This window comes from Artemia sp. Qi Xiang Cuo, chromosome 8 (genome assembly GCF_049724085.1).
Source record: "Artemia sp. Qi Xiang Cuo chromosome 8, ASM4972408v1, whole genome shotgun sequence".
Lineage (NCBI taxonomy): Eukaryota > Metazoa > Arthropoda > Branchiopoda > Anostraca > Artemiidae > Artemia > Artemia sp. Qi Xiang Cuo.
In genome coordinates this window covers 74471228-74489595 of record NC_142801.1, presented here as the reverse complement: position 1 = coordinate 74489595, position 18368 = coordinate 74471228, and the positions used below count along the sequence as shown (strand labels likewise).

Below are 18368 nucleotides of genomic sequence, written 5' to 3'. Positions count from 1 at the left end.
TAGTGGATTTCCACATAGTAATTATATTTTTGAGGAGGACACAGCCCTCAGGGCAAGGGTTTTAAGTTATGCCCTGGGGGTGTATAAGAACGATGTTGGCACAATGTATTATTTATCATTTTTTTCCTTTAGACCAGGGCACTTTGCATCGAAGAAGTTGTCGTAGAAACTTCGAAAAGGGCTCATTCTATTGGAAATTGGAGTGGCTTGTGCCCTTTTTAATAGTTGAAAGTAATCCGAAGGCAACTAACACCCCTTCCGCGCCCACCATTTCCCGAAACACTTCCAATCAAAATTTTTAGATAGCCATTTTGTTTAGCATAGTTGATGTCGCGACATAAATTATATTTTTGAGGAGGACACTCCCCCACAGCCCTCAGGGCAAGGGTTGTAAGTTATGACCTTGGGGGCATATAAAGTTTTGATTTAAAGAGTTGTCGTAGAAACTTCAAAAAAGGCTCATTCGATTGGAAATTCAAAAGGCTAGTGGCCTTTTTAATAGTCGAAAGTGATTGGAGGGCAACTAACCCCCCTCTCATGCCCATTTTTTCCCCAAATACATCCAATCCAAATTTTGAGATAGCCATTTTGTTCAACGTATTTATAAGTTCTGGAAATTAGGTCTTTGAGGATGACAACCCCTCCCCCTCAGAGCCCTAGGGGCAAGGATGTGACGGTTAGTCGAAATGGTAGCACCCCGTCAAAAGTAATCGGAGGGTAACTAGCCCCCCCTCCCCCACACGCCCTTTTTTCCCAAATGCATCTGATAAATTTTTTTTAGATAGCTATTTTGTTAAAAATAGTTCAATAGTCACATTACAAAAACTTCGGTGTCGACACAACCCCCAAGGGCCCGAGGAAGGCCTTGTAAGTTATGCCCTGGGGGCATAAATGGTTCTTATGGAAGGAATGCACGTACAAACTTCAGAGAGGGCTCATTCGATTGGAAATGGAAAGTTTTGGTTCACTTTTTAAGAGTCAAAAGATATTGGAGGGTAACCAGCTCCCACCACGCCCTTTTTTTCCCAAATGCATCTGATAAAATTTTTAAGATAGCCATTTTGTTAAAAGTAGTTCAAAGATCATATAACAAAAACTCCAGTGTCGACACAACCCCCAAGGGCCAGGGGCAGGCGTTGTAAGTTATGCCCTGGGGGCATATATGGTTCTTATGGAAGGAATGCTCGTATAAACTTCAAAGAGGACTCATTTGATTGGAAACTGACAATTCTAGTGCACTTTTTAAGAGTCAAAAGAGATCGAAGGGCACCGAGCCCCCCCCCCCTCTCCACGGCCTTTTTCCCATAAACCCATTTGATAAGAACTTTGATATAGCCATTTTTTTTAAAAGTTCAAAGACCATATAACGAAAACTCCGGGTTCGACACAGCCCCCCAGGGCCCGGGGTTAGCCGTTGTAATTTATGCCCTGGGGGTATAAATGGTTTTTATGGAAGGAATGCTCGTATAAACTTGAGAAAGCTCATTTGAGTGGAAATCGAAAGTTCTAGTTCACGTTTTAAAAGTCGAAAGATATCGGAGGGTAACTAGCCCCCCCCCCCCCCAAGCCCTTTTTTTTCAAATGCATCCGATAAAAATTTTGAGAGATTCATTTTGTTAAAAATAGTTTAAAGATCACATAACAAAGACTCCAGTGTTGACACAACCACAAAGGGCCCGGGGGCAGGCGTTTTAAGTTATGCCCTGAAGGCATATATGGTTCTTATGGAAGGAATGCTCGTATAAACTTCAGAGAGGGCTCATTTGATTGGAAATTGAAAGTTCTAGTTCACTTTAAGAGTCAGAAGATATCGGAGGGTAACCAGCCCCCCCCCCACGCCCTTTTTTCTCCAAATACATCTGATAAAAATTTCGACATAGCCATTTTGTTAAAAATATTTAAAAAAATCATATAACAAAAAGTCTGGTGTCGAAACAATCCCCCATCGCCCGAGGGCAGGCGTTGTAAGTTATGTTCTGGGGCATATATGGTTCTTATGGAAGGGATGCTCGTATAAACTTCAAATAGGGCTCATTTGGTTGGAAATTGAAAGTTCTAGTTCATTTTTTAAGAGTCAAAGAGATCGAAGGGTACCTAGCCCCCCCCCCTCTACGCCCTTTTTTCCCCAAACCCATCCGATAAGAACTTTGAGATAGCCATTAAAAAAATAGTTCCAAGACTATATAATGAAAACTCTGGGGTGAACACAACCCCCCAGGGTCCAAGGGTAGGCGTTGTCAGTAGCGCCATCGGGAAATTTATGGTTCTTATAAAAGGGATGCTTGTAAACACTTCAGAGAGGGCTCATTTGATTGTAAATTGAAAGTTCTAGTTCAGTTTTCGAGAGTCAAAAGAGATTGTCAAAACAGATCTTTCCAGGAGTAAGAAACACGACTCGGACTGTCACTGACTGAGATGAGATGACCTGCTTCCGATAAAAAATTTTATATTGCCATTTTGTTTAAAAAAAATTTAAAAGTCAGATAACAAAAACTCAGGTGTCGACACTACCCGCCAAGGCCCGGGGGCAGGCGTTGTAAGTTATGCCCTGGGGCATATATGGTTCTTATGAAATGGATGATCGGGTACACTTCAGAGAGGGCTTTTTAAGAGTCAAAAGAGATCCGAGGGCACACTAGCCCCCCCCCCCCGCGCCTGCTTTTTCCAAACCCATCTGATGAAAATTTTGAGATAGATATTTTGTTAAAACTAGTTCAATGGTCGGATAAGAAAAACTCCGGTATCAATACAACCCCCCAGGGCCCAGGGGAAGGCGTTCTAAGTTATGCCCTGAAGGCATGCATCGTTCTTATGAAAGGGATGCTCGTATAAACTTCATAGAGGGCTCATTTGATCGGAAATTGAAAGCTCTAGTTTACTTTTTAAGAGTCAAGAGAATGAAGGCAAACTAGCCCCCCCCGCCCTTTTTTCCCTGAACCCTTCCGCTACAAATTTTGAGATAGCCATTTTTTCAAAAATTGTTCAAAAATTAGATAACAAAAACTCCAGTGTCAACACAAACCCCCAGGGCCCAGGGGGTAAGCATTGTAAATGTTGTCCTGTGGGCGTATATAGTTTTTATGAAAGGGATGCTCGTATAAACTTCAGAAAGGGCTCATTTGATGTGAAATTGAAAGTTCTAGTTCACTTCTTAAGAGTCAAAAGATATCTGAGAGCAACTAGCCCCTCCCCACACACACACACACCCTTGTTTCCCCAAACTCATCCAATAAAATTCTTTTAGATAGCCTTTTTGTTAAAAATAGTTCAAAGGTCATGTTAGAAAAACTTCTGTGTCGACGCAACCCCCCAGGGCCTGGGGCCAGGCGTCGTAAGTAATGCTCTCGGGGTATATATGGTGCTTATGGAAGGGATGCTCGTATAAACTTTGGAGAGGGCTCATTTGATTGGAAATTGAAAGTTCTCTTTCATTTTTAAGAGCCAAAAGAGATCTGAGGGTAACTAGTCCCCTCCCCCCCCACGTTAAGCCCTATTTTATTCAAACCCATCCGATAAGAACTTTGAGAGAGCCACTTTTTTCAAAATGATTAAAAGATCATAAAACAAAAACTCCGGGGTCGTGACGATCCTTCAGGGCCCGGGGTAGGCGTTGTAAGTTATGCCCGGCGGGCATATATAGCTGTTATGGAAGGGATGCTCGTATAAACTTCAGAGAGGGTTCAATTCGATTGGAAATTGAAAGTTCTAGTTCAGTTATTAAGAGTCGAAAAAGATCAGAGGGCAACTATCCCCTCCCCCACGCCTATTTTACCCTTAATGTATCCGAAGAAAATTTTTATATAGCCATTTCGTTAAAAATAGTTCAAAGGTCAGATATCAAAACTCCGGTGTTGACACAACCTTCCAGGGCCCGGGGGCAGGCGCTACAAGTTATGCCCTGGTGGAATATATGGTTCTTATGGAAGGGTGCTCGTATAATTTTCAGAGAGGGCTCAATTGAATGGAAATTGAAAGTTTTATTTCAATTTTAAGAGTCAAAAGAGACCAGACGGCAGCTAGCCCACCCCCGCGCTCTTTTTTCCTTAAACCCATCCAATACAAATTTTGAGATGGCCATTTTTTTGAAAATAAGTTCAAAGGTCAGATGACAAAACTCCGATGTCGACACAAACCCCCCAGGGCCCGGGGGGATGGCTTTGTAAGTTTTGTCCTGGGGCCGTATATGATTCTTATGAAAGAGAGGTTCGTATAAACTTCAGAGAGAGCTCATTTGATTTGAATTTAAAAGTTCTAATTCACTTTCTCAGAGTCAAAAAAGATCGTAGGGCAACTAGCCCCTCCTACACGCATTTTTCTTCCCCAATCCCCTCCGATACAAATTTTGAGACAGCTGTTTTTTTAAAAATAGTTTCAAACATCAGATATTGAGACTCCTGGGTGGATTAAACCCCCCAGGGCCCGGGGATAGGCGTTGTAAGTTATGTCCTGGGTGCATATATGATTCTTATAGAAGGGATGCTTGTATAAACTTCAGAGAGGGCTCATTTGATTGAAAATGAAAAGTTCTAGTTTACATTTAAAGAGTCAAAAGAGAGCAAAGGGCAATTAGCTCCCCACCCCCTGTTTTCCCCTAACCCATCCGATAAAAATTTTGAGATAGCCATTTTGTTAAAAATAGTTCAAACATCAGCTAAAAAATACTCCGAGGTAGACACGAACCCATTTTTTTATTTTGATATTGTTTCTTTGATACTAGTTTTGATACTATGATGAATATTTGATTTTGAAAAAAAAACTTTGATTTTGAAATAAGGTATTTTGAAAAAATTGAAACTTTTTGCAATCGAAGACGACCAAAAATTAATTAAAAAAAAAAACTTTCCGAAAAAGAAGTTTTCAAAGAAAAGTAAAGGCCTGTTTAAATTTAAGATCAGCAGATACAAATACCTGTTAAAATTCAAACTCAAAACGACCAGAAATTTGTATTAAAGAATAATTGAAACCCAAAACGAAAAAAAATTAAATAAACAATCATAGCAAAAAAACATACAACAATTACTAATATAAATGAATAAATAAATCTTAAAGTGAGTAATGCTTAAATTGAATATACAAATCAAGCTTAAAACGAAGAATCAATGCAAACAAATACACAATAGATACTAATGTAAATGAATAAATAAATCTAAAAACGAGTGAAACTTAAATTGAATATGCAAATCAAGCTTGAAACGAACAAAAATCACTACAAACAAGAGTTTGGGTATGACCCCATTCTCTCACTGTAAAAGTCTAAAATCTAGTGCGTCATTGGCGCTTTACTGAAAACCAATTTTATGACAAATATTTTCTTTTGTACTTAATATTGAAAATAAACCTTAAAATTATCTTAAAGAGAGTAATTCTTAGATTGAATATGAATATCAAGCTTAAAAAAAAAAAAATTCTTATTGAAGTATCAATGAAACTAAAAACGAACAGAAATTAAATAAGCAATCAATGCAAACAAACGTACAATAGATATTAATGTAAATTAATACATAAATCTTAAAACGAGTGAAACTTAAATTGAATATGCAAATCAAGCTTGAAACGAACAAAAATCACCACAAACAAGAGTTTGGGTATGACCTCCTTCTCTCCCTGTAAAAGTCTATAACCTAAAGCGTCATTGGTGCTTTACTGTAAACTACATGTGTCTTGAACAGTCTTGGAAAGTATCAGCAAAATCAAATTGAATGTTTGATGTATAATGATATCAATTGTTGAAAGATCCATCTGTTCAAGATTTTATTTCACTGTAATTTCATTTTCATTTTCAATGCTGTTAGAACTGGAAAAGAAAATATTTGGGATATAATTTGTTTTCAGTGAAGCACCATTGACGCAGTAGTCTTTAGGTTTTTACAGTTAAGGAAGGGGACAATTTTAGGGGTCTTGAACAATTTGTAGAAAGAACTAATAAATTAAACTGAATATTTGATGTATAATTATATTAAAGGCTGAAAGCTCATCAATTCAAAATTTTACTGTAATTCTAATGTTTATTTTCAATATTAAGTACAAAAGAAAATATTTGTAATACAATTCATTTTCAGTAAAGTGCCAATGACGCAGTAGGTTTTAGACTTTTACAGAGAAAGAAGGTGGTCATACCCAAACTTTTACCGAAACTCTAAGAAACAGAGTCTTGATAACAATGAATACATTAAAAAAAAAGCGAATTTTGATGTTTGTTCAAAATATACAAAATTCATGAAGTTTAATGTTACCCATCAAAAGTTAAGAGCCTGAGAAAATTTTTCCAATTTTTGAAACACTCCTGAAAAGTCAAGTGACCTTAATGAAAATTACATTATCAGATTCAGCAGAAAACTCTACTGGAGATGTTTCAAGCCTATTTTAGTGTATAGGAAACCTATCTACTGTAGAGGTTTCCAATGTACAAAAATGTGGAATTTTGAATTTTTGCCTGAAGTAAGATCACAGATGCGGGAGAGGGTTCATTTGATAAAAAATCGAAACCTTCAGTGCCCTTTTCAAGTGACCAAAAATATTGGAGGGTAGCTAGCCCTCCCCCACGCCCTTTTTCCCAAAGTTGTTCGATCCAAATTTCGAGATAGTCATTTTGTTCAACATAGTCAAATGATCTACTAATTATGTCTTTGAGGATGACTTGACCCTCCACAGCCCCCAGGGGAAGGGCTGGAAGCTATGGACTTACTGGAAGCTATGGACTGGAAGCTGCTCCTTACTTACATATAGTATTGGCTATTGGGAAGTATGCAGATATATTTTCGGAAGGGGATTTTTCTTTCGGGGGGGGGGGGGTATGTGAAAGGATATTTCCACCGAAGAATTGTTCGTGGGGGAAGAGAATTTTCTATGGAGGGGAGCTGGATATCCCGACATAATTAAAAAAATTATCAAAAATTAAAGTAAAAAGACAAGTTTTTTCCAACTCATAGTAAGGAGTAACATTAAAACTTAAAACGAACAGAAATTATTCCGTATATGAAAGAGGCTGTCCCCTCCTCAACGCCTCGCTCTTTACGCTAAAGTTTGACTTTCTCACAACTCTATCTTTTTTTTAAACAATGAAAAACTTTAGCGTAAAGAGCGAGGTATTGAGGAGGGGGCAATGTAATGTTACTTCTTACTTTCAGTTGAAAAAAAGAACTTGTTATTTTTATTTAATTCTTTCAAGAGACGTGTACAAACTTCAAGACAGCCATTTTAGAAGTTTTTCCTTGTTTTAGAAGATGTTCCATTTTAGAAGATGTTCCTTGATATTACGTAGAGGTGGAAAAAGGTGTTGTTGTTTTTTTTTTCTTTCTTTTTTCAAATGAGACTTTAACCAAAGTCATACCTCTGTCAGTCTTTTTCTCCTGAAAATTCACGTTTTTTTTTCTTCCTGGTGTATATTTCTGTCTCTTGTATTTCTGTTATTGACACTAATTAGTTTCTGTTTTTCAATTAATTGTGTTGATTTCTAGGCTCTGAGAACAAAAGAACTTGGAAAATCTGTAATTTTCGGTGAGGTGGTCACGAGCACAATGGATATTGCTGAAGAAATCGAAGATGAAATTAATGGAATCACAGTTGTTTCGCACGTTCAGCTTGCAGGAAAAGGTTAGATATATAAAAAGGTGTTAATCTAACGACGTTATACAGCTTAATATCTGCTTCAGGATATACAACGAAAAACTATGTACAGATTGAGTTATGTCGAGGCAGATATATCAGGTTTTGTTGTTTTGAGTTTTGACACTGAGATACGATGACGCAGACAGAATGAGATAGGTGAGGTTTTGGTGTCAAATTAAACTAAATTTGGAAAAGTTATTTAGGGGTTTTCTTTTGAGTTTTGTCACTAAAAATAAATCGCTCATACATATATGCTTAACCTACAAGACCCTTAAAACATTGTAGACCGAACACAACGCAACAATAATGAAACATATAATATATAATAAAATAAATAATATATAACCATCATAATATAATTCTTATAAAAGACCTATTATTAATTAATTTCTGGATGAATTTTGACAGTACATGAATTTATAAATACAATATTTTCTGTTTCTTCAGAAATAAACGATCTTTTTTCTTTTAAAAGAAATATATAGATACAGATTGGGTAAACTAATTTTTATTTAAGAATAGTGTCCAGATATCATTGTAATAAAAAAAGAAATATAGGACCCGTTCACGTTGCTTTTTCATCAGGGTCGTCACTGAAGGCTACCACAACTTCTACTGCTACTACTAACAGATCACTGCAGCACCAGGCCACCTGAGGCCAACATAGCTTCGCAGGCTTCTCCAACAGAATATATTCAGAGTTTCACTTTTAATCCCCTCACATGAACTTCCAGTTTCCTTCCAGTTCCAGTTTTCCAGTTTCCAGTTTTCTTCCCGCCCATTTGTGACTACGCGCTTTTTCTTTGTCCCCAGATGAATGGCTGAAAAGCACAATTTTTGGCAATCTTTCACTGAATGTTATTTTTCGAAAATAAATCAGAAAAATAGGCTCCTGGAATAATGAATTACTGGATAAATTTTGACAATGGATGGTTTTTTAAACAGAATGTTTTCTCTGAAAAAAATGATGTGTATTTTTTTTAAGAAAAGAAAAAAGAATGTTTCAAATTGCGTGTCTTTCAAGAATAGCGTTTACAGTTTAGTGTTCAAGAATTTTTACAGTCTAGTTTTTTTTTTTTTTTCATCGGTATTGTCACTGAAAGCCACTTCTGAAAATTTCAGGAAAACAGACTCCTGGAAAAATAAGCTCCTGGACAAATCTTGACTATGAATTGTTTTCTAAATAGTGTTTTCTTTTTCAGGAAAATAAAAATTAAAAAAATTAAGTTTTCTTTCAAGAACAATGCTTAAACTTTAAAAGTTTAAAAAGTTTTATTGCTGATTCCTGTTATTTTGTCATTAGCGTCAACCCTAGAGGCTACCTAAAAAAGAAATTAAGATAAATAAGTTGAAGCATTATTTTTGAAATCTCTCTTTTGAGAAATGAATGCTTAATATTGAAATGATTGCTTTAGCTATTTTTTCTTGAAAAGAAGAATTAGCATTCGGTAAATTGTCGGGTGAAAGGGGAGAAAAAATTGCTCGGCAGTTCAAAAAGTTGACGAGTTTGGTGAACAGAATTGTCAGAACCGGATCTGCAACAAACTGGACGAGGGAATACCAGATATTTTAAAATAATAACACGAGTAAAGCAGTGATGTGTCCTCTCCCTCCTACTGTTCATCCTTGTTGTTGACTATATATTAAGTAATTGCGAGGGACATGGGATTGATATTGGTGAGCCGGCCAGACTTGGAGATTTCGATTTATCTGACGACCTAAGCCTTCTTGAAACTTGCAAACTGAGACTGCAAACCCTTATAAATAGTGTTAAAGATGCAGCAGAACAATTTGGACTGAAAATTAACACAAATAAAACAAAAAGCATGACAACCAATGGATCTCCTCTTGATATTAAATGTAGAGCTGACCGAATAGAGCAGGTGTTTGAGTTCAGATACCTGGGCAGTACAGTCGAAAACACTGGCTCAAACGCAAGAGAAGTCCAACTTAGGTTGGGACAAGCACACGGGGCGTTTAACCATCTCAAACGACTTTGGAAATCTTAAAAATACTCCTTGAGGCTAAAAATACGAGTGTTCCAAAGCAATGTTCTGTCAGTACTGCTTTACGGATTTTAGGCCTGGCACCTCAATGAGCAAAAAGAGAAAATAATACAATCATTTGAAAACACTTGCCTCAGAAGAATCATAAATATAAACTGGACCCAGATGATAAGAAATGACCCCATCAGGCAGCAGGTCCAGCTACCTTTAATAACAGACGTTATCCATCAACGTAGGTGGTGTTATCGTGGGCATGTCATCAGGATGAAAAATAATCGCTTACAAAACTCCATCCTCTTCTAGCAACCAGAAGGATCAAGAAGACGAGGCCGTTCTAGAAACACCCTAAGAGGTTCATACAGAAGAGACTTGTCAAATGTACTTGAGTTCCGACAGCCCAAATGGGAAGAAGTACTTGTTGCAACACACATCCGAGATAACTGAAGACTCTTCGTGAATGCCCTGGATGCCTCTGGAGGCACAGGAGGAACTAAGGTCTAAGGTAAGGATCTGCAGTGCAAATTAAGTTTCAGGAAGGCTTGTTTCGAGCTCCTGCAGCCACTCCTTCCCTACTTGTAAGGCTTGAATGTTTCTGTAGGATTAGGTCTTACTGTTAAAAATAAACAAATTCCCCTTAAATCTTGGGACGGCCTTGCAAAAGAATGCCCTCAAAACAGGCCTTACAAAATCAAGTCGAAATCACTGTCTACGCATCATTTTAGCGTTTGAGCTCAAATTTGAGCTCAATACCCATTTGAGAACTTGTTTGTGAGTACTCTTTGAGTCAGAATGCCCGCAAACTTGAAAAGAAATTCTAAATGAGATAAACTTGAAAAGGGAATTTTATTTTCCCGAACAATTTGTTGATATATTTGGTTCACTTTCGCTCGAAGATGGCCGGTTTAGAACTAAAAATTTAAACTTCAAAGAAGCATTTGTGTTAAGGAATATTTTCTAGCGATTACACATAGTGAAGGAATATTTTGATAATATAATAATAATAATTTATTTATAACCCACTTTTATACAAAACAAGCGGAGTAAAGTACACTAAAAAGGAAAAATCAAATCAAATCCACAGAAACAAAGATAACTTAAACCTTAATCACTGACAAAAACACACGGATAATATTATGGTTTGCACCTAGGGATACAAAGGCATGTCTTGTCAAATTATTACTAAGCAATTCAAACGATTGGATAATGTCGGTAGCACCATACTTCTCAATAATACGCGTATTACGATATGAAGTGGGAAGGTACAATAAAAATTTGCAATATCTAAAGTAAGCGATACGGATCTGGCGCAAATCATTCTTATTCAATAGCGAATACATTCCACTTAAAACACAAGACAGAATGGTCATAATATGTGGAATACATTTTAGCTAAAGCACGGCGTGAATACTTTCCACGGTTAGGTACAATTTTTGCATATCCGATCTTCAACTTTTCTTTAACATCCCTCAGAACTTGAAGTCGCAAAAAAGTGAGTGTAGAAGAAATACTAATTCCTAACCACCGTAAACTCGTAATATTGCGAATTACTGAGGATCCACAGGACAACTTATGAGCTGATGATTTGGAATTGAAAACTAAATATTCGCATTTATCAAAATTCAAAAACAGACCAATATCCAGAAAAATCATAGAAATACGTTGCACCGCAAATGCCAAAATAGACTGGATTCGGCTTAAAACTAGCAGGTCGTCCGCATACACAATATAAGACACATCAGATAAATTACAAAAATACGAAGGCTTGATTCCTAATAACACATTTTGAATGCAAGCATTAAATAGATAAGGTGATAGCACCTCACCCTGTCGTACTCCAGATTGAACTAGTATATTACCGCAGTACCCTGTACCAGATTTTAAACGAAGAAACGAATTACTATACCAAAATTTAAGTACTTGTATGACAGAAGGGTTCACTCGAAACTGAAACAAAGAGTACCACATTTGTGCATGGCAAATACTATCGAAGGCTTTAGATAAATCCAAAGCGTAAATTTGTAATTCATAACCTTTAGACTGGGCATCATAAAGAGTTGAAGCTAAAACCTTATGCGCATGTTGACACCCAATACGAGGTTGAAATCCAAATTGGTCAGAGTCTTTCGTTGTTCGTTCAATAATATATGGGAGCAGAAGATATTGAAAAACCTTACTAATATTGCAAGCAACAGTGATGGGCCTATATGAACTGCAATCAAAAGGGTGTCTTGCGCGTTTAAGAATCGAAGTTACCGTTCCGCAAAGGAAGGAATCAGGCACCATTGACAAAGATAAACAGAACTGAAAAAGTAATTGGAGCTGACCGACAAGTGCCGGACAATCACAACGTAAATGGTGAGCACTAATCCCATCAAGATCACTTGATTTAGACTTAAGTTTAAGCATATAATTCACAATACTTTTAGTTGAGACGGGAATAACATGACGTAGCAAAACTGTAGGTGGCAAAAATTTAGAAATTAAGCACTGAAAATGATAATGAACACTATACTCAATCTTACATGCCTAAGCCAAGACCAATCTAGGATAACATCACTGGTCCCTAATGCATCAAATTTAGTCGCATTAATGACTTTTTTCCATTGTACTGCACTTTTAGGGAACTTACCACCATTATATCGAACCATACGAAGATACCGTTTAAACTCCGCTTTTGTCTTACTCTTTATATCAAACACTTGGCCTCGCAAGAGCCGCCCACACGCAATCCAGATGCGAAGCCAAAGTTTAGCACGATTCTTGACGGCTTTAAGACCCGGATCTTCTTTCCAAATTGGACATCGAGTTTTGAGTTTAACCCCGACAAGGGGAACAGCCACATTCTCAGCTTGTTTCATGTACTTAACTAAGTGAAGATAATAAACATTCAGTTGCACTCTGGCTTGTGGCGAAAAAACAGTCGCGCACTGTAGATTAAAAGGGATCTTGACTCAGGACAACAGAGCTGTTAGGGTAGAAATATATAAAGGCCAATTGGCTTTGCTCCACTCTCGTTTTATACACCATTTTTTATTAGCAGGACAAGAATCATAAGATGGATCAGCGGTTAATGTCAAAGTAAGGGAAAGGGAAGGTGGTTAAAAGGACATTCGTCTTTATCAATATTAACGTTAAGGATCGGAATATCGATATAAAAAATGCAATGATCAATTTGTATCACAGCTCCCCTATTATGAATTTAACTGTATTTAGGAACTGTATGTACTGTTCAGTAGCCAATAGACCAAGAAATTACAACTAAGGTGATATGAGTGGAGGAGAAATGAACATCATAATTGAAGTCACCTATCATTATCCAACGATACCCATGCTTTTCAATATTGCATAACAGAGTTTTAAGTGATGAGCAGGCATTAGAAAACTTGGTAAGTGAAGCTAGACGTTTCTGATCGCAGGGAAGATATATATTTATAAATACAAGGTGACCAAGTCGTATTGCCATAATATTATCAGAGGAATGAAATAAGATAGGTGACATGGGAGTAGCTAATCGTTTGATAACACATGCAAGGCCCCCGGAAGGACGGCCTTTTATTTTTCGGGCATTGGTGGTAAAGATAATATGGTGGCTACTTCTTCGTAGAGAGTTAACGCAGATGGCGGGAAGTAAATGTTCTTGCAAGAACAAAATGTCAAAATTATTCATTTTTTCATTTAATGAGTCATCTTCATCTTTCGTGCCATTGATATTAAAAGAGCAGATTGAGACGGACAATTCGACAGTCATTTCCGAATCACACGTTTGCTCAGGACATCACGCAGAATACGACATTTTAGGCTATACGATTTTAGGAATACGACATTAGGCTATACCCTCACAATTAGCGCATTTTGGATCAAAAACACAGGGGGAATCACGGGATGATACATGAGAGCCGGCACAGCGGCTGCATTTTGTTGGCTTATCGCATCTGGTTTTCATGTGGTTGGGAAATTGACAATTATGACAGCAACGGGGATGCCGGAGGAATTCAAAAACCCGGAATGATTCATAGCCCACCTTGAGCCCGAGTCGTAGGCTATTACTCTGGGCTACAGCATCAGCAAATGGGATTTTCACAGCCAGGGATTTTCCCAAACGTTTGGCGTCGATGACACCTTCACATTTCTTAAAAATTATCTCCTCATAATTAGCGGGCACCCCCTTAACAATGCCATGAAATTTCTTTTCTTGAATCATGACGTCACAGCTATTCAATACGGTTGGAAGTGAATCGCTGAAAGTCTTTGCTGCAGATTGACTAATCTGAACAAGCAGCTTATCGCCAGAAGGCTTTATGCTGTGAATAGCTTCATGGCCAGTGATTTTATTAATAGCATGAGCCCGTTTGAAGGGTCGTCAAGTTTAGTAGGCACTTTTGAAATGATAACGGTGGCATTGCTTTCAATATGAGGACTAGCATAAGGAATGGGAAGTGACGGAAACTTTAAATCATAAGCTATTACCTTTTCTTTGATGAAGTTAAGGGTACTATCCAGAGCACAAATTTTGGGAGTAAGTTTGTGATAAGCAACAGCAGGAATTACAGGTACTTCAGTATGTGAAATAATTACACACGTCGGCACTGTCAGCTCATCATTTTCGCACTTCCGAAGCAAATCAGTCATATCTTCTACATACCAAACAGGGACATTATCACCCTGTCTCCTTGGTACTGTCTTGCTACAAGGGTATATTTCTGCCCATAAATCAACTTCAGCATCTTTGTGAGTATTTTCAGGAAAAAACTCCACTGCATGATTAATAATAACTTCGTCATCAGTTCCCCATCGAATGTTTGATTGGATAAAATTAAGAATAGTTGAATGCGAAAACATTATCACTTTGCTTAGCTCAGCCCAAAATAGTCTTGGTTCAAAACATAGCCGAAATTAATCCATTATCCAGGTAAAAAAAAACCTATCAAGATTTCATATGCAATCATAAAAAACAGCTTTAAAGTCCATATATGTCTGCACTCTCAATGTTATAACATATTCTAAAATTAATCCGGCTTAAAATTGAACTATTGTACACGGGTCAGATGCCGAATGATGAAATACATTTAGTCTCTAATTGATTCCGAATATAATCCTTTTTCAACACAAATAGCTTTTAACAGGTCAGAGACTGAATAGCGACTCATATTTGTTCATCGAAAAGCCATTTTGAATTTCCAGTTCTAAAAGTTAGTGAATGCTTTAGATTTTCTAACTGTAATTGTAAGGTGATTTTCAAATAACGAATATAGCGATACAAATTGGAATTTCGTATGAAAAACATGTTCAGCTATAGAATCCTCTGGCAAGTGTAAGTTTCTTGAACATATAAAGTGCTTCTCTATAGTTGTGGTTTTATATGTTCATAGCCTTAGTAAAAATAGAAGAAAATCAGAATTTTTAATTTAGAAAATTCGAATGCCGTACAAAAGATGTTTTTTCAGTTAAAATGTTATGCACGATTCAATCTTCAAAAAATTATCTTCAGAAAAATAACCCACTCAGATTCAAGAGTTTTTCAGAATTTGCGTTTTACAGTGCAATAGACATTTTAGGTTGTCTAGCTAGAACTGAAGAAGTTAAAGAAAATCTTTAAGTTTTCAAGCTATTCTGGAATTTGAATTCGTTTATTTAAAATGATTTTTTTTTGAAGCTTTTGCACGCTCCTAACTATTACAGTATCTCGAGAAAAGCCCGTGTTGATCAATTGATAAATCTGTCGAGATTTAAATTCCCCAACCGTAAAATTATGACTTCTTATTATTGTTTGACCAAAACCGGCCGAAAAGAAGTCAAAAACGAATCTAATGGACAAATGTTGATTTTTATCATGTGTGGTAGGGTGGGGTGGGAAGGAAATGTGGCTAGGAGGTTAGGGGGCTAGTTTGGGCTTGGAGATCAGGGTTGGGGATGGGGGAGTTGTGTATTGACGAGTGATGAAAAATGGATTCGTTATTATCATTTTTCTTTTCTATTTTTATTAGTCTATTATTATTTTGTAATTCAGCTAAGTTCATTTTTTTTCTTTTTGTTTCTATTTTTATTACTTATTTTATATGTAATTTACTTTCATATATCTAGAATATTCATTTAAAGATTTTATTTAGTAGGTAAATATCTTATGTGGATTTTCGTTCAACCGCAAACCAACATAGGTTTTCCTCAAGAGGGAAAGTGTTATTTGTTATTTATTTAATTGTGAATGTTAGGGGAAAAAGTTTTAACTTGAATTACAAACTTTTTAACTTGAAGACTTCTTTTTATAAAAGTATTAAGAACAGTGTGATTGAATCAATTTGCTTGACATGGTTAATAGGAAAATTAACCAACCATGTTTATCTTTAAAAAAATAGAGAAAGCCGGAATATATATTTTTAATGAAGAGACTTGCGCATGCGTCTATGCAGTTTTTGGTAGTAGGTGGTGGCAAATATAAAAAACAAACGTGGGTCAAAAATCATCAAAAAAATGAGCTTAAAACCTATGCACCAAATGGCTTAAGGTGTAGTTTTCCAATGGTGTTGTAATATAGAGAAAACGGGTATAATATTTTCAAACAAAGCAGTAAACCAAAAAAAGCAACAAACTTTAAACAAATAACAACGAAGATCACACTGTCTTTCCATCATGGAAAAAAAGTTCAAATATTCATTTGAAGTTCGAATTCCACTATCTTGTAAAAAAAAAAAATTCCCTATTGTTGTACTTGTTGCTTATGAAATACTTATGGTGATGTAGTTCTCTTTGGGTGTCTACAAATTGCTAATTCTAGAATTTCTAGAAATTCTAGAATTTCTACGGGTGAAATGCGTTGTCAAATTTGACTAATTATTTTTGCTTGTATATCTCCACGATTCAACGTGGCACGACAGTGTCAAAAATGTGGCACGACCCTAAGAATTTCGTAATTTGGAAACAACCAAAAGAAATCGTGGTTTAGAAATGTATAGACCTAAGAAGGGTCCAGGAGGCAAAATTATTTTTATTTTAATGTCCTTGATGTTTTTATGTCTTTGTTCTTCTTAAACCCGCTATAAAAATACCTCTGCAAAAGATTATTCCATTTAAACAAGAAATAACTATGTGGTATCAATCACTGCTTATCAAAGAGATACTACCAGCCTGCACACATTTTGGTGCTTTGGATCTCTAATGTCATATTACAATAATTATTTGTCCTTGTCCTAATTTTACGTCTTTTCCTCTTTAAAAAAACTTGCTTAATATAGTTACTATTCAACCTTTCAAATATTTAAAGTAATTTTTTTTTTTTTTAAATCTTAGTTCGTTTTAAACGGCAAAAGAAGACAGAAAAAAGGACAAACCAAGCTGTAGAACATAATCTTTTCCTTGTAGAGTAAAGTCGGTTCCTGGGATTCTAAGTACAATGTCCGGTAACTTGCAGTCAGTCTGTCAAAAAAAATTAACTATACAACTTTAAAATGCTGCTGTTTAAAAAGATTATTAAACACACAAATGAAGGAAAAATAGAAGCAAGACACACAGCTGATGGAGAACCAAGACGGCAAAAAGATCCCTGGTATGAAAAGCCCCCAAAAAATTCATTAAATGCATCTTCATAATGTTGTGCTTTGATTGAAGTTTCTAAGAAATACTCTCAAGTTGAACTGGCTCGACTCTTGATATCCCTCTTCATAAAACCTATTCACAGAGAATGTCAAAATGGAAGCTTTCCTCTCGTCTTCTCTAATACGAAAGTAATTGATCTTTTCCTCACTGGAACGGAAAATGGATTATGTAAATGTTAAAAGCTGTAAATCGACCGTGGTAACTGAAGAAGTGTTATGTGACATGCTTTTTTTTCAATTCAAATTTATATCAAAGAGAAACAGAAGGACTACTTGTAAGAAATCTTGTGAGTAAATAGCTTTTCGTTCTTTTTACTGGATTAAATTTCACACAGTGGAACCAATCAAGAAGAATTTAAATCTTCTTTCTTGCTACTGGCTCAAAATTTCACGCAGTAGCACAAGAGAACCAATCAGGTTTTTGAACGGTGGGGTTATTTGGCTTCCATTTCTAATAAAGCTTTAGGAATAATAGGACTGACTTAAAAAAATACGTCACACACCTAAACCAATGGATTGCAAGCACACTTTATACCATGGAACTGTAGGAATGTAATTTTTTTTTTCTCGTTGTTTATACCTCACCCAACTAAACCAAGCAAACTGAATCCTCAGCGTGCTCGCAGTTCTTCTTTCTCTGGAATAGTTGTATTAACTTTAGGGCAGGGGTTGGTATTTAGGGGGCAATTACCCCTTAGATCTGAAGAATAGTGTTTCTGGTATTTTTAGTGAAAAACACTTTTTTTAAGGTAGCCTATTTCTAAAAAAAAATAAAAAAAATAAAAACAGAAATACCTCCAAAGATTTCAAAAAATATATTTTGCCCCCCTCCCCCATCAATTACATTTTCGTAAACTAGTGTTCTTGCTAAACAATGCCTCCACCTAAACATTGCATGTCTTATATTTTTTGCGTGCCAGTAGAAACTGTTGTTGTTCAACCGTTTGTTTTTATCACTTTTGTAATCTTCTGTTAATGGATAGATCATTGATTGATTGGAATTACCGTGGAGATCAGCACTAGCAAACCGTTAAAAGAGAATAAAAAGTCAAAAATCTGACTACATCAGCATTCCAGATGACTTCAGCGAAAGATCTATTCTTCGCGCACCAAATCTAACGAGAAAGATTGTAAGACATTCATCCCAATTTCTGAGTTTTAGACT

At 36.3% G+C, this 18368-nt stretch overlaps 1 protein-coding gene across 1 annotated transcript in view; it reads left to right on the top strand.

Annotated features, from left to right (window-relative positions):
* Hcs (holocarboxylase synthetase-like protein) overlaps nt 1-18368 on the top strand; it is a 259065-nt gene that overhangs the window by 122019 nt on the left and 118678 nt on the right. The window contains exon 3 of the mRNA XM_089093093.1: nt 7458-7593. Within this exon, the coding sequence (XP_088949219.1) occupies nt 7458-7593 (136 nt within the window). The remainder of the gene's footprint in view (nt 1-7457; nt 7594-18368) is intronic.